This window comes from Xenia sp. Carnegie-2017, unplaced genomic scaffold (assembly GCF_021976095.1).
Source record: "Xenia sp. Carnegie-2017 unplaced genomic scaffold, XeniaSp_v1 HiC_scaffold_14, whole genome shotgun sequence".
Classification (NCBI taxonomy): domain Eukaryota; kingdom Metazoa; phylum Cnidaria; class Anthozoa; order Malacalcyonacea; family Xeniidae; genus Xenia; species Xenia sp. Carnegie-2017.
In genome coordinates this window covers 83,948-106,733 of record NW_025813447.1, presented here as the reverse complement: position 1 = coordinate 106,733, position 22,786 = coordinate 83,948, and the positions used below count along the sequence as shown (strand labels likewise).

The 22,786-nt window shown below is 36.3% G+C and overlaps 3 protein-coding genes across 3 annotated transcripts; 1 reads left to right on the top strand and 2 right to left on the bottom strand.

Annotated features, from left to right (window-relative positions):
- Nucleotides 1-567: 567 nt before the first annotated feature.
- LOC124434095 (TNF receptor-associated factor 3-like) lies at nt 568-11,010 on the bottom strand. The gene is made up of 8 exons (XM_046983971.1): nt 10,800-11,010; nt 10,278-10,329; nt 10,014-10,112; nt 9,789-9,953; nt 9,333-9,488; nt 9,032-9,036; nt 8,359-8,978; nt 568-1,027 (listed from the first exon to the last, which is right to left on the bottom strand). The coding sequence occupies exons 1-8, from the start codon at nt 10,937-10,939 to the stop codon at nt 783-785; spliced, it is 1,482 nt and encodes a 493-aa protein (XP_046839927.1). The 5' UTR covers nt 10,940-11,010; the 3' UTR covers nt 568-782.
- Nucleotides 11,011-15,009: 3,999 nt separating this feature from the next.
- Nucleotides 15,010-16,490, top strand: LOC124434482 (P2X purinoceptor 7-like). The gene is made up of 4 exons (XM_046984381.1): nt 15,010-15,247; nt 15,319-15,534; nt 15,610-15,781; nt 16,312-16,490. Exons 1-3 carry the CDS (start codon nt 15,066-15,068, stop codon nt 15,773-15,775), a joined length of 564 nt encoding a protein of 187 aa, XP_046840337.1. The 5' UTR covers nt 15,010-15,065; the 3' UTR covers nt 15,776-15,781; nt 16,312-16,490.
- LOC124434094 lies at nt 16,251-17,270 on the bottom strand. Its single transcript, XM_046983970.1, has 3 exons — nt 17,214-17,270; nt 16,647-16,887; nt 16,251-16,479 (listed from the first exon to the last, which is right to left on the bottom strand). The coding sequence occupies exons 1-3, from the start codon at nt 17,268-17,270 to the stop codon at nt 16,304-16,306; spliced, it is 474 nt and encodes a 157-aa protein (XP_046839926.1). The 3' UTR covers nt 16,251-16,303.
- Nucleotides 17,271-22,786: the final 5,516 nt, after the last annotated feature.

Genomic DNA, 22,786 nt, shown 5'->3' with positions numbered 1-22,786 from the left:
TATAACGATACTCCCGGGTTCAAACCATTTACTTTATTATATAAATAACTATTTTATAACATTGAAAATTTGTAATCCAGGCATTTAATATATGAAAGATAAAAGTTTCTCCGGATTTTAAGTGATTTTTATTGAGCTTTCGACTCGTTGCTTCGAGCCTTCATCAGAATGAGGATATTTATTTACACGTGCTTTTAGCTTGGAGACGTTTAGAGACGTTTGGAGACGTGTAAACAAATATCCTCATTCTGATGAAGGCTCGAAGCAACGAGTCGAAAGTTCAATAAAAATCACTTAAAATCTGGAGAAACTTTTATCTTTTATATAAATAACTATTTTATATAAATCCCTCATTACTTGTAATTTAATGTCTGGTGATGCCTTGAGAGTCAAGATAAACGTAATCCTTAGATTTGATTGCATGAAAAGTGGCCAAATGTTTGTCATCGTTTACCACAGAAAATATGGGAACTCAAATTAGCTGGATTTGCCTTGTTGGACTTTGCATGCCTATCCTTTGCCAGAACCTAGAACAAATTTTCTGCATAAATCCCATTTACGTAATTCACATACAAACAATGTATATATTACGTTGTAGTAGTGTGCAATGGGAAAAATTGAAATTTTGTTGCTTTATGTCTTCGAAGAGTAAACGAATAATAACAAGTGATATATTGCAAGGAAGAAAGTGTCACTTTCGCTTGAAAAGCATTTTTCATGAAATATCAGCTTCCTCCTGAAAAGTATTTTTCTATGAGATATCATTTCCATTAGCTGCAAACTCAGTCGACGATCATTTTTATAAACAATGTATCATCTTTGATATACTGGCGATTATTTAAACTTTCCAATGGCATGAAGAGTGGTGATCCAGAAGCGATATTCATATCTGACTTTGGTCGTTGAAATGAGGAACTTTGAGGATCTGAATGAAAAGCATCAATCATGTGATCACCATTTCCTTGATCCATTAACATCATTGTGATCTTCTTTTGAAATGGCCATGATTGTAGCGCATCGTAATCACCTAGGAATAATAAAAAAACTATTAAAACAAAAAATACACAAACAAAAACTAATTAAATGACTTGTCTTCGTAAATAAAGTAAGTTCAGATGGCATTTTCGAACACCAACGTTACTAGACACAAAAGTTTGCATAGTTCCCGAAGTTTTGGATAAATTATAGTTTAGTTAACAGGTAGGAATGACGCAATTGCACAAACAAATTTCCAAAACGTTGTTAAACCGTTTTATCGGTATTAATAAGTAATGTCACTTGCTTATACAATTCAAATCTTGAGTTTAAAAGACGATGTTTTTTTGAGTGATATTTTGTATTTTTTTTATAAGTTAAAGAATACGTAAAGACCAATATCAATTTTAACTCGCGAATTAATGTTAAAAGTTTAGAAGATTAAGAATTTTATCAAGATAATCGTCTTTCATGATCAAGGAGTTTTATACTAGAAACACTGATATTCCACCAGAATGAACATGACAAAAGTGTACTGGGCAGATTTTCAGTTAAGATATATGAGGTTGTTTGGTTCATTGATATGTCTAAGAAGTTTCTCGTCGCAGATAAAAGAGATGCAAAGAGTAGTTCAAAGTAAATGACTTGAGGCTTTGAACATTTGACGCAAGTTACAATCAAGGACCATAGGCATTTTACTATTGACAACTGTTCCCTCAAATGCATGTGTTTTGAGGAGATTAATGTAGAGTTTATATGAAATGCAGGATTTTTCTTGGAAAAGTTACGTTATTTTTAAGCCTTTACTGGCTTAGCTGGGTTCTATCGCCAGTTTGGTTTGAGATCATTTCGTGAATGTTGTCATATAACAATGATGGAAGAGAAAGGATTTAAAAAGTAACAAACTGTTTTATCAGTCAGATTCATGAAGCTCGCAAATCGTATAATTCAAAGTAATTAAACATGATTACATGATAAGTTAACAACAAACTTTAAGCGAAATACACTTAATTTACTTACTTCTGTCACGAGCTTTGTAATTTACATCGAAAAACCACAATATTACTCATAAAACCTTTCCTTAATGTGGCTTTTGCGCCAAAACATAACAACTAAAATCCATCTGTCAAACAGATATGTTACGTAATATTACGTAAGCTATGTAAATACCCTCCCCCACCACCAAGTTTGTGTTCTTTAAATGTTCGAAAGGTAACCTTTAATTTTCCTCGTAACCCTCTGCTGGTAATAGTACCACGATCTTAGTGAAAGGCCTTTCGTAAGTTGACGAATTCACTATCCGTCCAATGACCTATTTTCCAAGCACAGCATTTATATCTTGCACTATAACTACATCGTCTACCCGAACGTTTCTTTTCTCCGTAGTCCATTTCTTTTTAGGTATCAGTGACGGAAAGACATCTCTTGACCAACATTTCTAGAAACTATTTATAATCTTCTGGACAAATTCCACTCAATGTCGAGGGTTTTCAGTTTCCAAGAACGGACCCTGTAGTATTGATGAGGATGATCCACCGAGAAGGATGTCATTTGGACGCAAATACGCTCCGTCATCGGGATCATTTGGGAGTCTTCCGAGAGGTCGTGAATTCATTAAATTTGCGGACTCCAACAAACACGTGTGGAACTTGTGTGCGCTCTCTTTGCACTTTTTACTAACGACTCCACACAGGTTAATCGGTGCCTCTTGTGTTGTTTGCGGGCGTTTATCTGGGTCAAGTTTTTTCAAGAGGTCCCCTGCGCCTGGATCATCACGTTGCAGTCGTGCAGGGGCTTAAGTACTTCACTGAAGGAAAACTAAGAATGATCCAAACCCGGTCTCCGAACTTCGATGTCGAACTCTCGGAACCACACCTCGAAACTCACTTCTCTTACTAATCTTTGGGCTTGGTCGACAGAACGCACTGACTCACAGATGTCATCCATGTATGTATTATCCGTGATGACTTTCGATGCTTCAGGGTGATCTTTTCCAACTTCTTTGGCAGTTTTTCGAAGTGCTGTCAATGGCATAGCTGGAGCTGGCTTGTCGCCAAATGTCAGTACTATTTTTACATATACGTCAGGCTAACGTTCAACTTCCATGTCTCTCCAGAGATAACGACGAACATGTTGGCCTTGTTCTGGTATAAGTATCCTATGATACATTTAGGAAACATCGGCAATGATCGCGACTTCATTTTCTCTGAAACGCAACAGGACCCCAAATAGATTTATTCAGAAGATCCGGAGCTTTCATCCAGTAATCATTTAGCCTATGCCACTGATATGTTGAAGATGAGTTGAATACGATTCTAACTGGCGTAGATTTCTTCTCAGGTTTTACGACTTCATGGTGTGAAATGTAGTGCACACGTCCTTTGTGGGACTGCAACTCTTCTTTAGTCAACCTCCGCGAAAAATTCATTTCCTTCATTTTTTTGCATTTGTCGATTATAGGCTATTGCACCATCTGGAATTTTCGCTAAACGACGCTCAGTGGCCTCCAGCTTGATCTTTGCTTGTTTCTTGTTGTCCGGTAGTTCAGACGGATCCTTAATCCAAGGATATGGAATAAGCCACTGTTTACCGACTTTTCGACACGAGTCTTCAAAGATCTTTGCTTCGCATTCATCCATAGAGCTCACTTTGACTGCTTTACATGAACATCGTTTTCCTTCTACGCCCATTGCCTCAGTCGTCCAAAAGTCTGTCATGTCGATAGGCTCTCTTGACATGAAACTCTTGACATGAAAGACTTGGCTGACTTCGGTTCCCACTGTTCTACCCACTACAAAAACAACCCATCCCATTGGTGATTTCCTTGCAATCAGCTTGCCAATTACGTTCGTTCCCAGTATGCAGCTTTTGGTGGTCTGGTGGTTTTCTTCTGATTTTTCTTCTATCAAGACCAAACCTGAGTTCTATACTTTCCAGCTTGACATTTACCATGTCATTACTGATATATGGTACACCATATGAGTGTATTGGTTGATGTGTAACAATGGGTGGTGAAAGAACTTGCATTGACTTCCATTTACCATTTCACTGCATTGGCGCCTGCGCGAGCAAGTGTAGGCATTATGACTTCTACCAGGTGGTTTTAAATAGACGAAAACACATCGCTTTTCTTGAGCTAGATTGAAGTGTTCTTTTGGATTTATCTCCAGAAATCTTTCACACTGATCGATCCAATGTTCAAAAGTCTCACACAGCAAGAATTTGTGACTAGAGCTAATATTTTCTTGAATATGCTTTACTTTTACTTCGTATGAGACTTAATACTAAGTCTTGCCGAAACGAGACACAAATCCTTGCAGCGGTGGTTGAACAAGAGTTGTAGGCGTATGCGTCTGACGTTGCTTGCAAAATGTATGTAGTCGTTAGCAAGTTGTTCGCTCTGTCGTCTAAATGATCGTAATAAAGTAAATGGTTTGAACCCGGGAGTATCGTTACATGTTTGTAAATGCAGATCGTCCAGGTTGGTATAGTCCTGAGAACGACTGTTTTTGTTGTTGTTGACTGACGTTTCGACAACCTTAGCGGTAGTCATCTTCACAGTCAAATGAGGATTAAACGTCAGGTTAGCCGTATTTGTTATCTTGTTCTTACGTCATTGTATTGTGTGTACAGGAAATGTGTATTGTCATTGTGAATTAGTGTGAAGTGAAATATTTTATTTTTAGTTGTGATGTGTGATTTAGGTGTGATGTTTTTAGTTGTAATGTGTGGGTGTAAATTGTGTATTGTCATTGTGAATTAGTGTGAAGTGTAATGTACACGTCTTGTTAACGTTCTGATTGTGGTGGCTTTGTGTGATGTAGGGTTATAAGATGATTCGTCTAGTAGTCGGTCAGTATGTGTTGGCTTGCGATAAACTGTTATTCGTAGTTTTTCATTGTCATGTTTAACCAAACAGTCGAGAAAAGGAACAGTTCCGTTTTCTTCGACATCTTTGTAAATTGTATGTGGCTGTTCTGTTTGTTGATGTGAGTGTGAAAGTCATCAATCTCGTCTGCATGTAGTACTGTGATTGTGTCATCTACGTAACGGAACCAAAAAGGTAGTGCATGTTTGTAAGTCGTGAGTGCCCGTTCCTCTATAGATTGCATTACAATTTCAGCAACTACAACAGAAACGGGTGAGCCCAATGCTGTTCCATGTAATTGTTTGTAGTGCGCACCTTTGTTCTGGAAGGCGAGGTGAGGCAGAGCTCCAGTAGCTCCATAATGTCTTCTGTCGGTAATGGCAGTACGTCCGTGGTGTTTGTAATGAGGGTTTTTCTACAAGTGCCAGATTAAGTGGAATACTGGTGAACAGTGATTTCACATCAAAAGACACCAGTATATAGTTGTCCGGTATTTGTATAGTGCACAGTTTTTTAATGAAAGTTTCAGTGGATTGTAGCTTGTGTTTTGATTTGCTTGTAAGTGGTTGCAGTATGTCAGTCAAGTACTTTGAGAGTTCGTAAGTAGGCGAACCACAGAATGATACAATTGGTCGCATGGGTATTTGTGGTTTATGAAGTTTTGGTAGTCCGTATAGTCTGGGTGGTCGTGGTACTGAACATCTAAGTACGTTCAGATATAATGTTAGATTTTCTCATAAAGAAGATCTTGCTATTAAGTTTGCGTACTAGTGATGGTGTTGGGTCTCGTTTGAGTTGTCCGTACATTTGTCTGTCGTTAACAATGGTGTTCATTTTGTCGAAGTAATTATTCCTGTCCATGACCACAGTCACTCGTCATTTGTCTGATGGTAAAATGACGATGTTGTTGTCGTGTTGTAGTCGTTTGAGTGCTTGTTCTTCGTCCTTAGTCATGTTGTTGTCACGTATAGAGGAAGATTGTAAAGCGGAGGCTACCTTGCTTCTGATATCGTCTTTGGTTGTCTCTGACAAGTCTCTTTGATACGGTAGGACAGCCTCGACACTTGATACTATCGTTTCAGTCGGGATTCGTCTAGGTGTTATGGAATGTTCGCTCTGTCGTCCAAATGATCGTATTAAAGTAAATGGTTTGAACCCGGGAGTATCGTTACATGTTTGTAGATGTAGATCGTCCAGGTTGGTATAGTCCTGAGAACGACAGTTTTTGTTGTTGTTGACTGACGTTTCGACAACCTTAGCGGTATTCATCTTCAGAGTCAAATGAGGAGTAAACGTCAGGTTAGCCGTGTTTGTACTGGAAGTAAGTCGAGGTGAGGCAGAGCTCCAGTAGCTCCATAATGTCTTCTGTCGGTAATGGCAGTACTTCCGTGGTGTTTGTAATGAGGGGTTTTCTACAAGTGCCAGATTAAGTGGAATACTGGTGAACAGTGATTTCACATCAAAAGACACCAGTATATAGTTGTCCGGTATTTGTATAGTGCTCAGTTTTTTAATGAAAGTTTCAGTGGATTGTAGCTTGTGCTTTGATTTGCTTGTAAGTGGTTGCAGTATGTCAGTCAAGTACCTCGAGAGTTCGTAAGTAGGCGAACCACAGAATGATACAATTGGTCGAAATGGTATTTGTGGTTTGTGAAGTTTGGGTAGTCTGTATAGTCTGGGTCTCGTTTGAGTTGTTCGTACGTTTGTCTGTCGTTAACAAGGGTGTCCATTTTCTTGAAGTAATCATTCCTGTCCATGACCACAGTCACACGTCTTTTGTGTGATGGTAAAATGAAGATGTTGTTGTCGTATTTTAGTCGTTTGAGTGCTTGTTCTTCGTCCTTAGTCAAGTTGTTGTCACGTATAGAGGAAGATTGTAAAGCGGAGGCTACCCTGCTTCTGATCTCGTGTTTGGTTGTCTCTGACAAGTCTCTCTGATACGCTAGGACAGCCTCGACACTTGATACTATCGTCTCAGTAGGATTCGTCTAGGTGTTATGGAATGTTTTAGTCCGTAAGATAGTAGTCGTGTTTCAATTTCGATTAATGAGCGGGAAGAAATATTTCTCACCCAGTTATTGTCATGTTTATGTCTTGCACGTGTTTTATTGCGTTTTAAACGTTCAAGTTTTTGTTGTGTTGATTTGGTGTTGTGTCTCTGTCTTGTTTGCTCCTTTCTCTGCAATAGTTTGTATCGTAGAAAGTAAAGTATCACTTACTGTCGTTGGTATGAGTTCCTTCATCTTGTTCAGTCTTTGTTCTTGTTCCTTCATGTAATCAATGATTCGTGCGTGACAGTCGTTAATCCGTGCTCGTATCAGTTGTCTGCTGGTAGATTTGACAATATGAATAGCCTCTTGTGTGTTCAACAGGGACTTAATTCTAAGTCCTGCCGGAACGAGACCAAAATTTTCGCAGCGTTGGTTGAACCAGAGTTGTTGGAGTATGCGTCTGACGTTGCTTGCAAAACGAATGTAGTCGTTAGCAAGTTGTTCGCTCTGTCGTCCAAATGATCGTAATAAAGTAAATGGCTTGAACCCGTGAGTATCGTTACATGTTTGTAAATGTAGATCGTCCAGGTTGGTATAGTCCTGAGAACGACTGTTTTTGTTGTTGTTGACTGACGTTTCGACAACTTTACTGGTATTCGCTTTTTGTTGTTGTTGACTGACGTTTCGACAACCTTAGTGGTATTCATCTTCAGAGTCAAATGAGGAGTAAACGTCAGGTTAGCCGTGTTTGTACTGGAAGTAAGTCGAGGTGAGGCAGAGCTCCAGTAGCTCCATAATGTCTTCTGTTGGTAATGGCAGTAGGTGTTTGTAATGAAGGTTTTTCTACAAGTAAGTGCCAGATTAAGTGGAATACTGGTGAACAGTGATTTCACATCAAAAGACACTAGTATATAGTTGTCCTGTATTTGTATAGTGCTCAGTTTTTTAATAAAAGTTTCAGTGGATTGTAGCTTGTGTTTTGATTTGCTTGTAAGTGGTTGCAGTATGTCAGTCAAGTACTTCGAGAGTTCGTAAGTAGGCGAACCACAAAATGATACAATTGGTCGCATGGGTATTTGTGGTTTGTGAAGTTTTGGTAGTCCGTATAGTCTGGGTGGTCGTGGTACTGAACATCTAAGTCGATAGTAAATACGCTCAGATATAATGTTAGATTTTCTCATAGAGAAGATCTTGCTGTTATGTTTGCCTACAAGTGATGGTGTTGGGTTTCGTTTGAATTGTTCTTACTCGCCTGAGTTGGCATCTTGTTTAATCTTAGATTATTACATAGATATTGTAAAAAAGTAAATGGTTTGAAACCGGGAGTATCGCTACATGTTTCTAAATGTATATCGTCCAGGTTGGTATAGTCCTGTTATTGTTGTTGTTGACTGACGTTACTACAACCTTAGCGGTAGTCATCTTCAGAGTCATTTGACGAGAAAATATTGAAATGTAACCCGCAACACAAGGCCCCCGACAAACTTAAGGCGGTAGAGATTAAAAATACTGAAATGCTTTTACCTTTCATGACAACAAAGAACAAAGATAAATGAGTTCCCTTTCCAAAACCATCACCATTCATATAGATCTTAGCACACATCTTGTAACCATATTGAGAACTGTAGAATGGTGCACTGTACAATACTGTTTTGATACCATTAATGGCGTCCTGTCTTTTCCTATTGTAGTTATCTATTTTCCAAAGTAACGTACCATTGTAGCTGTGTATGGCTTTATTCGACCCCAGTGCACGCGAGCCACGTTGCGCTTCAAGGTCCGTAATCTTCACCGTGTTTCTAGCTAGTGATTCATCAATTTGATCTAAGCACTCACGATATCGTAGTAAAGTTGAGGAATTTTCTCTCACTTGTCGTTCGAGAGTTGGAATTTTATCACGCATCGAAGAAACCTCTAATGACGAGTTGGCATTATTACTATCGTTATCACCACGAGCCTCGAGACTCTCAATCCTTCTTTCAAGACCTGTAAGTTTACCCACTAACATAACAAATTTCTCTGAAAGATTTGCACGAACAGCAGTAACTTGGTCAGCCATGTTTTGAACAGCAGTGGTAAACTCTGGACGTGGTACATATTTACTTAACTGTGTAACAAATGCCATAACATATCGTAACAGGAGGCTCACATGATCAATTAGATTGTCATTCAAATGTTGTCGGATCTCCTTCGTTTTATAGTCTGTGAAAAAGACAAAGATAATACCAACATATTCCTCACACAAAATTACAAATTAGCTACAATAAATCGATGTTTCAAAACAAATATAATTAAATATAAATATTGAAATATAGTTAAATCTAATAAAATTATAACAACCAGGGTGTTAATAAAATCAAGTATGCGAACTTGTAATTCAACAGTACAAATGTAGAATCATGTCAAGGATTCTTGATGAAAATTTTGTTTAGAAACAGTTTCAAAGTTGAATACTTCAGTGCGGACATGTGATAACAAATCACTTTATATTCTCTTACTTTATCAGGGTTACATCCAATAGCTTGAAATTCACATTTAGTCGGCACTTCATCACAGGTCGTACTTTGATGTTGTTCAATATCTTTCCTTGGTATCTTTTTCTTACAATATTTACAAACCACAGGATAATACTCACACACATTTTCCATGTGATCCTAAATGTTAAATGAAGTAAACAAAAACTTAGAAAGTAAAATACGGTATAATGTCTTGAAATATAGAAAGATGGTTGGTAAAAATGATAGACAAAAATATAATGACGTTTAAAGTCATACAATTTTATAAATATTGAAACAAGAGAAAAGCGCTCATTTAATTTACTCCTGTATTTTTGTGCAAACAGTCCAACGATATGACCCAACGGGTATAAATACATCGTAATGAATACAGATTAGCACTTTTGGCTATATCTCAATTCTATTTTCCTTTAATCCGCCTGAGAATATTCCGCATACCTTAAGTAAAGCATACGGGACATCTTTACCACAATATTCACATTTTACATTGCGATATTCACATTCATTCTTCAAATGTTCACCAAGGAGAGAGCGAGGTAACTGAATGTTACACTGCTTATGTACGCAGCTGATGAGCGCATGCTCACAAACTTGATAATGACCCTGACAAAAAAAATTAATAAGTAAAAATACCAAACTTTTTTAATAAATTTATCAACTCACTTCCAATTCTTCGTAGGAGCCAAACCATTCACATTGTTCAGAAGGACAATGTAAACGAATACTTTTCAACTCACGTTTCGTAAAAGCATCAGGGAAAACCTGTATATAAGTTTCATAGAAGTTCAAAGATTGGTGTAATAATTGCATATTAGTAGATGAAGAATATTTTGAGAATGGAAGAATATTTTACAGGAGTTTCTCAATCAACAATTGATAAAGCTGTATGGAAGTTTCCTTTTAAAACTTTAGAATATTTTCCCCTACATCATTTCGGCTCAATTTTTCTTGATCTTCAGGACATTTTAGATCAGGATCTCTACAGATTAAAAGAACATGAAAATAAGTAGAAAAAATGTTAAATGTAAAACAGAGATCATGTTGAGAAACCGAACAGACAATCTTCGGTAAACTGCTTGAACTATGATGAACGTAAATTTAGGTTCTAATTATCATGTTTAAATGAAGTATAACAAGTAAAAACGAACGCTGCTGACATCCTCGATGTCAGACTTTTGGGATACGTCGTGTATAAATGAAATGTAAGATACCACATAGAGATAAAAAATCACGACGCCTAGATAAGAGAAACTACATAGGGGCATTTAAATTTTGCAATTTAGGATATATGATCACACTCATGCTATATCAGGATATATCATCAGCTCATACTTGTGGTTGGAACACACGATACAACATTGGATGAGATACAACATTGCAAATAATCTATTTAATCGACAACTTTAAACCACACTTTCAGTTGATAGTTTTGATAGAAAATTATCTTACCCAAGTATAATGTTAATACAAGATTGACAAAACAAGTGTCCACACATTGTCTGCATTGGATTGACAAGGAGGAGATGACTACAAATATACTTCGCGTTGATTTTTTCTCGATCTTCATCACGTATTTTGATTCCAGGCATCTTGGATGAGGGTAAATCTCCTCACACTGCAGAAAAGAGAGCACTCCATGTTATTGTTTGTTACTATTTGTATAATAAAATAGAGACTTTGTCGTGCTTTTCATTTAGCAGATGTTGACACCTGAGGAGTAGTCTGCCGAAATGCATTGTGTGGTTTAGTTTCATAACAGTTTTTTTAGAACTATTGGGTTAGTTTTCTGTGCTTAAAACAGTTCTTTTAAGAACTATTGACTTATTACTTTTGCCATTCACCATGGTATTTGCGATCTTCAAAACAATTTACTATCCGTGTCCAAGTGCTTTTAAGCATGCAGTGTCATTTTAGAGCGCAAGCAATTCTTTTAGCTGTGTCATTCTAGAGATTCAACACAGAAAATTGACATGGTACGACCAAACTTGCAGGCTGGCTGCCCCACTGCATGCACGACGCACCGAGCAGATGCGAAAGCGTCGACATTCACTCTCGATTGATCTGTTCTCGAGTTTTGTTTTAAATTTTGGAATACTCTCCAGATGATTCGAAAGCGTCGACATTCGCTCTCGATTGATCTGCCTATCGAGTTTTCTCAAAAATGTTCTTCATTTGCACAAGCCAGTGCAAACATGAGACATATCTTTTATTATTTAAGTTAACTGTCTTCGCAATACTTTATTTTGGAGTAGGATAAAGTAAACCGGATGTTCAGTTCCCCCAAAAGTCGAGTACTACAGTTAGCATCTCAATAATCAGCGTTAAATTTGCGAGCAAGTTAGTGCACCTCACGTTACAGTAAGTATTAGCCAACATTTAACAAAATTTTATGAGGTCAAAAATCACACAACAATTCGATACACAACTGTTTTGTCAGCATATAAGCAATTATATGATTTACAAAGCAAGACAATATTCGCGGGAAGATTCCTCGTGTGACTTCCTAGGTAATTTACCAATGCAAGGTGTTTGATTTACTAAGCTCTGTAAAACTGTTTAACACCTCATTCACTCTATTTAGCACTAATCATTTGGATGGTTAGGTGTTAAATGGTTTGACACAGGTGTGGTCTGGGTGCCAAATATCTGTATATCTGTTTATTGAGTCGAGATTAGGATTCATGTTTATGATGTCCTAAGTTGACCACACCATCAGATCTCAATTAACACCTTTATACCAATAAGGTGGTTGTACGTTGGACATAAAGAGAACAAAATAAAAAAAGCATCTTAACCCCTTTGGTGCATGCATTTGTTCGCTGCGAGCTCCATCGTGTTCGGTGATTGTTGCTTCGAAGCAACACCATGCAGCAAAGGGTTATTTCAACAAAAGTCGCTTGCAGCCTCATCTGTAGTAGACTGCAGCCCTCACAAGACAGCTGCCGTATGTATTTTGTCGCGCGTGTTATGTGTTGAGGTGCAAGACTTTGGTGCACGTACACATCACGTACGCCACTGTTTCTTATTCCATTGACCCTTCGCTTCATGAATTTTTGCGCCGACCGAGCTCCTTCGTGTTCGGTGATTGTTGCTCTGAAGCAACGCCATGCAGCAAAGGGTTAAGTTTTACTGTTTTAGCATTACGGTTTACTGTTATGTGCTCCATGTAGGTATTGATTGTCAAGTCTATGCTTCAAATGTCTGTCGCTAACAAGCTGTTCCCATTTGAAATATACAGGCATGTAAAATTGCGTGATCGCAGTATATTACTTTTTCTTATAGAACTTGATTGGATAACTTTACAAACAATACACTGGCAAGACATGCAAAAAGCTAATGTTTCTAATATAATTCACAATGCTTTTGCCGTCTTGTTCCGCCATGTTGATTTTTCAATTAATGCAAACCCCAACTGTGTTACACAGCAATCTATAGTTTGAAGACCTTCGCAAACATCAACAGCCGTAAAATTACTGATATAGAGAAGACATGTTGTTCATTTGTTATATTGCCATAGATTGGTCGAAGAATGGCCTATATTTTCGAAAAATATCAGCCTTGGCGGTAGGTTATTTTATTTTAAAACTACACATCTTACGAACGCTTAGAATACAAAAATATAATAAAAGATAACCGCTATTCGTGAATCGTAAACATTTCGAGAGTTTCACATGGCAACTGTAAGACATGATCATTTCAAATCTTTAACGCTCTGAATTTTCGCGTTTTTCATACAAAAAAATCCATGAAAAGGATTTCTAAGAAATAAGCTCTTGCTCTGTCACAGTGTTATCCAGTAAAATATGTTTCACATAGGAAGAAAGCGCCTACAATACATTATTGGCGAAAGAACCATGTCTTTTACCAGCAACCTACTCCTTCCTTTAGTAAGTTAGTATAATAATATAATATAAATAGTAATCGTTTGAGAAAAACGACGATTTTTTTGAGAGCAAACATGTTTCGACATTATCAGAATGCCATCTTCAGTGCAGAATGGTTAGTGTTAGGTAATATGATACGTAATATGATATAAATACATTAATTACAATGAATAGGATTATGATTCAGTTACTAAATATAAAATATTTACAAAAAAGGAAAAGAAAAATAAGTATTAAGAACTTATAACAAAAAATATTATTATAAAGTAAATATAGTGTTGTAGTGGTGAACTTGGATATTTAAATCGGGATTAGTTTTATTAATGTGTAGAGCTTCCTTGATTTTGAGTGAGAAAGTGGATTGATCAGTGTCGATGATTTTAAAACAGGAAGGTGAGAATTTGATTTTACATGAAGGAGAGGCTTGAAGATGTTTGTAGATAGTGGAGTTTTTGTCTGTGTGAGTATGTTCCTTTATCCTGGTAGATAATTGGCGAGAAGTTTCACCAATATAGCGGGAATTACATCCCGCACATGAAAATTGATAAACTACCATAGATTTGGAAAGTTCGGGAAGTGGGTCTTTAAACGAAAATAAAGATTTTATTTTAAAAGGTGTGAAAATAAGTTTAACGTCAATGTCAGTGCAGTAGCGTTTAATGATTTGTGTGAGTTTGCGTTGTGTGTCGTGAGTAATCACCTATGTAAGGTAGTTTGAAATAACGTTTATTGTCAGGTTGTTGTATATCGTCAGTGTTAGTTGTGGAGTTAGATGAGTCAGTGCTTTTCTTGTTGTCCAAATAGTGTTGTATAGTGTTGTTGATGAAATGAAAAGGAAAAGAATTACGTTGGAGAGTGAATATTAGTTTCTTTAGATCACGTTGAAAGCCGATATCTGTGTTGTTAAGTTTCTGTGCTCTGTCGGTCAGTGTTCGTATCAGTCCAATTTTGTAATTTAATGGTGTGAAACTAAAAAAGTTAGTCAGTAGTCCTGTATATGTTGGTTTGTGGTACGTAGAGGTCATACAGTTTTCATGTGATTTAGTTAGTAAGATGTCCAGAAAGGGTAACTGATTGTCTTGTTCGGTTTCGTATGTAAAGTTTATGCTTGGATGTTGTTTGTTGATGTATTCGTAAAAGAGTAATGCTTCGTCTTTGTTATGAAAATACAAAAATGTCATCAACGTATCTGCGGTAAAATAAAGGTTTGTTGTTGCTGTAGTTATTTAACCAGTTTCGTTCGTGAAAACCCATGAAAATGTTGGCTAGAATGGGTGCCAAGGGTGAGCCCATACTTACCCCGTCAATTTGGTCGTAGTACTTACCGTTAAATAAAAAGTGAGTCTCGGCCGTAGTGATTTTAAACAATAGTTTTAGTTCTGTTCTGCTCATTTTGAATGTAGGGTTGTTGGTAAAAATTAAATCAATAGCAATGTCTATGGTTTCAGTCAGTGGTATGTTGGTAAAAAGGCTTTCAACGTCAAAAGAAATAAAGAATTTGTCATGTGGAGCGTTAGTGTTAAAGGTCACCTGAAATGCTTGATATAACTTTGCTTCATATGAAAGCTTAGCTAATGATTAGCCTATTCGCCAAATTTGAAAGTCCAATGTTTTATATTTTATGAGATATGGTCTTCTGAATTCATGACATTGACGATTTCCGAAGGCCGAATTCAAATAGCGCGAGCGAATTTGAATTACCAAGCTGGGGCGAGTTTGACGTAATAGTTGCCATTGCATGTTTTTGCTCAGTGCAGCCAGTAGCAGTAAAATTAAATTTCGCCAATTTTCTTTTTGTTGTTGCTGCTACTATTAATGCGTGTTTATCTCGATGTCTTCAACGGAGGAAGAAGTCGAATTTGACATCGAATATATTGCTACGGAGGTCCAGCCTTACATGTTTGAACCGCTAGCTAGTAGCAATAATGTTGAAACTGACGAAGATCTGTCTTCGTCGTCGTCAACGGACAGCTCATCTGACGAATATACTCACAGGATTGGAAATACAAACTGGTGCGTTGCTTTTTTTCATGATTAACATTTCAGATCGCGTCATAAAATTCTTTTCTTTATTTTAATGGCAGGTGTGAGTGTGGACACTGTGTGGCGATGACAACCGGCCGGGAAAGCATTTGTTGCCATGAGGAACCGAAGACAGACCCTAAAATTCATGGTGACCATTTATGCATCACAGAAGAACAAGAGTTTCACATGGTCTGCATCAACGAAACAGTCGTTAGAACAGCTATGGTTGTATTCGTTCACGATCACGGGGCAATACCAGACGCTCCAGAAACCGAGTCAGTTTCAGCTTTTGATATCTCCTCATATATCGACAATAATTTGCTTATGTTTGATTTTGTTTTGTTTCCCAGAACTTTGCGTTACACTGCCTATAGGCAATGGACAGCATGGATACATGGAAAGCTTGGCAAGAAATATCGACTTCCTATACCATCCTGTGCTGTTAAAGAAATAAGGAAAGCATTTCCTTCACCTTCTGGCATATATAAAGGCTTTGAATATGCACAGCATTTATAAATACCTGTGAGTGTTAGACTTCAGTTTATTTAAGATTGAATCGTGAAGTATGTTGTTGCACTGCTGTTACTTTATCAACTTTTCAACTCTACTAGTCAGTGGATCTGGTATTTTTTGTTGTCTTTCTGTTGCAATTGCTTGGTTTAAACTGGAATTAGCATGTCTGCACCTTATCACTTCCTCCATTAGTTGTTTCACATAGTCTGTAAAACAGGGGGAGAAGAATTAAACTGAGAAGTGCAAGAAATGTACCATCAGTAGAACAATTATTTGGCTTTTGAGTGCTAAAACTTGTCCTTACCATAAGTACTATCAATTTTAACACCTTTGATGACTCCACATGACTGTCTTGATTTGGGGTGAGACACTTTCCACATTAATTCCCATTTTCTTTTTACGCCTTTGTTCTTTACTTCCATTTTCATTGAAATGGAGAGCAGCAATCAGTAATCTAAAAATTTAATTTTACTTTTAGTGTGCCACCTTGCAATCATTTTCAGTATGAAAACAACATTGTTTATTGTTTGTTTACCTAGCTTGCATTGCCTTGTAAAAGAAATGTGTATGCTTTGGTGCATATAGTATAACAACTCGATGAAAACCTTCAAGAGCTGATGTTTGTTTCTCATGGCTGAGCTTCCCAATATCTTTCATGAGATACCTGCTTTCAACAATCGATGCCAATTCAGTAAATGCTCTAGATCCTTGGAAAAAAGATAGAAAATTTTATGGTGCCCATTTATGTCATATGTTGACAAATAACACCACATTGTGGCATTGGCTGGCAATTGAAGTTTGTTGATAAAGAAAGTATCAATTACTGTAAATAACTATTATGTCTTATACCAGAGCATTTAGGATTAATTTGTACCTTTCTTTATCCATAAGCGAGGCTCAAGAGTACCATGCTCACATTTTGGAAATAATTCACTATGACCATCATGAATGTTGCAAATGTGATTCAGCAATGATAGCCATTTAGCCTTAAGTAGTTTCTCATCACCACCACTACTTGCAGCACACCAGTAGACATGGTTAGATATTGACTGTGCCCAATCAAGTAGCAATCTACATCCACTCTTCTTACCGGCTGCCATTACCTTTTTTGATACCTGTAGAAAAAATAGACACTGTACATTGGTTAAAAATTGTAATGCAAAACATAGCAATAATTGATCAAAATATCATGAAATTAAATGCAATTAGAAAAATTCTAAAACCTCTTAATCACTTGGTAATTTATGATTATAAAGATACTCTTTGATCAAATCAGGAAGTACTTTATTTTAAGACCCATTGCTGTACTTTGAGCAGCTTTTGGTAGCCTTAATTTTACCTTTGCCACATGCCAAACATCAAAATAGTGCTTCACTCCTGGCTGTTGGGTTTTCATGTATTTTTTAACTTGGCAATGCCTGTCTGTGATAAGATGACTCACTTGAAGATTGTGTGACTGAATAAGTTTAAAAGATCTTTTCAGTCCTTCCAATTCCATTGCCCCTGAATTTGCAACTTCATTTGACTGTAATAGATATATTAATGTAAATAAAATCATACAGTGTTTGGGATATGTATGTCTGCAAGTATGCATGTATGTTGGTGTATATCACATGATTTAGTTACACACATTGTATTCATGTTGTATAAGTACATATTACACATTTCCTAAAATGTGTTTGCATACAATACTGTTTTGAATACAATACTATAAACTAATGAATTGAGCTAGTTACCTGAACTAATTGTGTGTCTAGAATTTTATTGCTTTCTAAATCCATGCAGCTGTATGAGCAATATTTTGCACAATAGCCTGGTGATAGGAAATCATCATTGTCGTTTTCATCTACGGATAAACTACCTTCCGTTTGAGTGCTTCTTGCATTTGTCGTGATAATTTCGGTTTCTGTCCCTGTGCAACGGAATAACATAATTAAGGAAACACTTTTCAAAATGTTTATTTTCCGCTGAGTTCATGTAAAAAACTAACCTTGAGACGTCACTTGTGCATTCGTTTGAGTGCGTTTGCTTTTTGCTTTGACTGGGATTTTATATCAGATTGACACTTTACATGTCTGCGTTTCTACATCATCAAGCAACAGTTTAGGCTTTTGCACAAAACAAAACTGCATTGCATTCCCTTACCACTTTGTCAGTTTGTGTTCCATTGTCACTTAGGTTACATTTATCTCTTGAGTCCAGTTGTCCACTCAAAAAAAACGAACATGCTTTTGATGTATTTTCGTCCTCGTCAGGCTGTTCAATATTTTCACGGAGTTCTCAAGAGCTTCGTTTATTATCTGAATTGTATATGCGTTTTTTTAAAGTAATGCATTATAATTACATTAAAAACTGCTTGGCTACAAGACTTTACCTCTAATTTCCTGCGCTTTGCATACGCGTTTCTAGTTGCCTCCGGTTTCCGTTTATCACCAACTTTCGACCTCGAATAGTCGAAGATCGTTGGTATTGCGTCTTTCTTTAACCTTAACCTGGTTGGTCGCCATCCTAAAGATTTCAGGAGTCCGGGGTTTTGGACAAAACAGCAGGCTTCAAAGTGTGCCGAACAGAGCTTTGACCTTTCGAAGGATTCCAATCTTTCCTTTTCACCTTATCGACCCATGCTTGGCGTAAAGGATTTTAGCGGGAAACTGAAAACCCAACTTTTTCCGCCTTAGATTGGTTCTTAGAAGAACCGTTTTGCAGTTAAATGCCACACAGTAAACCATCTTAAAATAGCCGATCAAAATCAAACTTTATTTATGAATTCATATTTGCCGCTTTCTCGCGCGAAATGTCAATGGCAACTATTACGTCACGCCGAGTACTTTCCGACGATAAACCGACGGAATATTTTTTACTTCTATTCAAATAAAACACAAATTCACACGTTGATATCTCTTGAAATAATCGTGGGATTGTTTTCAAATTTTCTTTGAATAGTCTACGCAATATATACATTTTATATGTCAAATAAACAGAAATATGAATTTTGCATTTCAGGTGACCTTTAAAAGATAAAAAATCATCGACAAAACTAAAAGAATCTTTAGCAGAATGGTCATTAGGTATTAGGGGTTGGAGTAAAGAGCTGAGGTATTTGGCTAATTTATAGTTATACGAATTGATTGAAGAATTTATAGGTCTGATAGGAGGTATGTCATTGATATTGTTTAATTTATGAAGTTTAGGTAAACCATATAATCGAGCTGGCTGTGAACCTCTAGGTACATTTCTTGAAATGATTTTTCGTTAATAGAGTTCTTTTCTTTAACTTACGTAGCAGTCGTTGTAACTTGGCTTCAAATTGTGATCATGATCGAGTGGTTTGAACTTAGATAAATTGTTAATTATAGTGAGGCAAGAGTTACTGTATACCTGACGATCCATAATGACTACACCATTGCCTTTGTCAGGTTTAAGAACAATGATTTTGTCATTATTACGAATGTTCCTTAGAATTTTATGTTTCTTCAGGTCTTTAGGAGTTGGATGGTAGGAAGTTGTACGTGTGTGCCAAGTGACCAAGTTCCGTTTTAGTATTGAATAGTCCTCTTGTTTGATAAGTTTATTTCTTAATGAATAGTGGATCTGTTCGAATGTTGCCAGAATGTCGGAGGAGTGGATTTTGAGGTTTGATGCTGAAATTGAGACCGTTTTTAGAGCGTTAAGTTCTTCTTCACTAAGCTTTACAGATGATAGGTTGGTGACAGTGTCTTTATGAGAATGGTATAGCCTTGTTTTTGGTCAAATTATTTAGTTTCTTACGGTGCTTGAATATTTTGTTTAGTTGTTTGTCGACATTCTTTTGGAGGGCTTTATTCAAGATATGCCAGTCAATTGCTAAAGTTTTGATTCCATCCATATTTACTTTATAATAATATTTTTGTTATGTTCTATACTTATTTTTCTTTCCTTTTGTAAATATTTTATATTTAGTAACTGAATCATAATCCTATTCATTGTAATTAATGTATTTATATCATATTACATCATATTACCTAACACTAACCATTCTGAAAATGAAGATGGCTTTTCTGATAATGTCGAACATGTTTGCTCTCAAAAAATCGTCGTTTTTCTCAAGTGTTTTAAAATTGCTGCTAATTAGAAATTATGGTAATATTATCTTACGATCAGCACAAAATTATCATGGAAAGGTTTCCTGTCGGTTTTCGAAATTATGAAAAGCTTATTAACTAAGAAAACGCAAGGCTGAACTTGATGTCGCCTTCTTAAAGATTGCAATTCACGGAGTTTTCCAAAGTTCCTGTGTTTTCCACTCGCCTAATGTTGACAATCGAGATACATACCACATTCGAAAGCGTTTACTACGAACTACGATAGCGAAGAGATCTAAAGAACTACGGACACTGAATAGGGACCTGACGAACAAAACAGAAGAAATCAAAAGCTTTCTTAACCCAATTGACTGGCATATCTTGAATAAAGCCCTCAAAAAGAATGTCGACAAACAACTAAACAAAATATTTTCGACACACCGTAAGAAACTAAATAATTTGACCAAAACAAGGCTACCATTCACTCATAAAGACACTCACCAACCTATCATCTGTAAAGCTTAGTGAAGATGAACTTAACGCTCTAAAAACGGTCTCAATTTCAGCATCAAACCTCCAAAATCCACTCTCCGACATTCTGGCAACATTCGAACGAATCCACTATTCATTAAGAAATAAACTTATCAAACAAGAGGACTATTCAATACTAAAACGGAACTTGGTCACTTGGCACACACGTACGTAACTTCCTACCATCCAACTCCTAAAGACCTGAAGAAACATAAAATTCTAAGGAACATTCGTAATAATGACAAAATCATTGTTCTTAAACCTGACAAAGGCAATGGTGTAGTCATTATGGATCGTCAGGTATACATTAACTCTTGCCTCACTATAATTAACAATTTATCTAAGTTCAAACCACTCGATCATGATCCTACAATTTCCCGTGAAGCCAAGTTACAACGACTGCTACGTAAGTTAAAGAAAAAGAACTCTATTAACGAAAAATCATTTCAAGAAATGTACCCTAGAGGTTCACAGCCAGCTCGATTATATGGTTTACCTAAACTTCATAAATTAAACAATATCAATGACATACCTCCTATCAGACCTATAAATTCTTCAATCAATTCGTATAACTATAAATTAGCCAAATACCTCAGCTCTTTACTCCAACCCCTAATACCTAATGACCATTCTGCTAAAGATTCTTTTAGTTTTGTCGATGATTTTTTATCTTTTAACACTAACGCTCCACATGACAAATTCTTTATTTCTTTTGACGTTGAAAGCCTTTTACCAACATACCACTGACTGAAACCATAGACATTGCTATTGATTTAATTTTTACCAACAACCCTACATTCAAAATGAGCAGAACAGAACTAAAACTATTGTTTAAAATCACTACGGCCGAGACTCATTTTTTATTTAACGGTAAGTACTACGACCAAATTGACGGGGTAAGTATGGGCTCACCCTTGGCACCCATTCTAGCCAACATTTTCATGGGTTTTCACGAACGAAACTGGTTAAATAACTACAGCAACAACAAACCTTTATTTTACCGCAGATACGTTGATGACATTTTTTGTATTTTTCATAACAAAGACGAAGCATTACTCTTTACGAATACATCAACAAACAACATCCAAGCATAAACTTTACATACGAAACCGAACAAGACAATCAGTTACCCTTTCTGACATCTTACTAACTAAATCACATGAAAACTGTATGACCTCTACGTACCACAAACCAACATATACAGGACTACTGACTAACTTTTTAGTTTCACACCATTAAATTACAAAATTGGACTGATACGAACACTGACCGACAGAGCACGGAAACTTAACAACACAGATATCGGCTTTCAACGTGATTTAAAGAAACTAATATTCACTCTCCAACGTAATTCTTTTCCTTTTCATTTCATCAACAACACTATACAACACTATTTGGACAACAAGAAAAGCACTGACTCATCTAACTCCACAACTAACACTAACGATATACAACAACCTGACAATAAACGTTATTTCAAACTACCTTACATAGGTGATTACTCACGACACACACAACGCAAACTCACACAAATCATTAAACGCTACTGCACTGACATTGACGTTAAACTTATTTTCACACCTTTTAAAATAAAATCTTTATTTTCGTTTAAAGACCCACTTCCCGAACTTTCCAAATCTATGGTAGTTTATCAATTTTCATGTGCGGGATGTAATTCCCGCTATATTGGTGAAACTTCTCGCCAATTATCTACCAGGATAAAGGAACATACTCACACAGACAAAAACTCCACTATCTACAAACATCTTCAAGCCTCTCCTTCATGTAAAACAAATTCTCACCTTCCTGTTTTAAAATCATCGACACTGATCAATCCACTTTCTCACTCAAAATCAAGGAAGCTCTACACATTAATAAAACTAATCCCGATTTAAATATCCAAGTTCACCACTACAACACTATATTTACTTTATAATAATATTTTTTGTTATAAGTTCTTAATACTTATTTTTCTTTTCCTTTTTTGTAAATATTTTATATTTAGTAACTGAATCATAATCCTATTCATTGTAATTAATGTATTTATATCATATTACGTATCATATTACCTAACACTAACCATTCTGCACTGAAGATGGCATTCTGATAATGTCGAAACATGTTTGCTCTCAAAAAAATCGTCGTTTTTCTCAAGTGTTTTTTAAAATTGCTGCTAATTAGAAATTAATCGTTTGAATCGGTTGCGAAAATCAAACTCAATGGAGATTCGTACGATGACGTAGATATAAACAATGTTTTTACAATCGAAGGTATCTAAAACTATAGAATTTCTATGTGCGAAAGATTCTTTATTTTTGTCTTATGACGTTTAAATTCTATCGAACAGTAATGTTTGAAAACTACACAATCTAAAAACTTCGCATGAACAATGAAAATACCATAGAGTCGATTGTTTACTAAT

Bases quoted from the DNA above. Each gene is read 5' to 3' on its own strand.
- LOC124434482 (XM_046984381.1), top strand. From the start codon at position 15,066: ATGTCTTCAACGGAGGAAGAAGTCGAATTTGACATCGAATATATTGCT. The intron at 15,248-15,318 runs GTGCGTTGCTTT...TTTTAATGGCAG, and splicing joins AGGATTGGAAATACAAACTG to GTGTGAGTGTGGACACTGTG. The intron at 15,535-15,609 runs GTCAGTTTCAGC...TTTGTTTCCCAG, and splicing joins CCAGACGCTCCAGAAACCGA to AACTTTGCGTTACACTGCCT.
- LOC124434094 (XM_046983970.1), bottom strand. From the start codon at position 17,270: ATGGAATTGGAAGGACTGAAAAGATCTTTTAAACTTATTCAGTCACAC. The intron at 16,888-17,213 runs GTGAGTCATCTT...TTTTTTCTACAG, and splicing joins TTCAGTCACACAATCTTCAA to GTATCAAAAAAGGTAATGGC. The intron at 16,480-16,646 runs GTACAAATTAAT...CTTTTTTCCAAG, and splicing joins TCGCTTATGGATAAAGAAAG to GATCTAGAGCATTTACTGAA.
- LOC124434095 (XM_046983971.1), bottom strand. From the start codon at position 10,939: ATGCCTGGAATCAAAATACGTGATGAAGATCGAGAAAAAATCAACGCG. The intron at 10,330-10,799 runs GTAAGATAATTT...TTTAATCTGTAG, and splicing joins TGTATTAACATTATACTTGG to AGATCCTGATCTAAAATGTC. The intron at 10,113-10,277 runs GTAGGGGAAAAT...ACTTATATACAG, and splicing joins AAAAATTGAGCCGAAATGAT to GTTTTCCCTGATGCTTTTAC.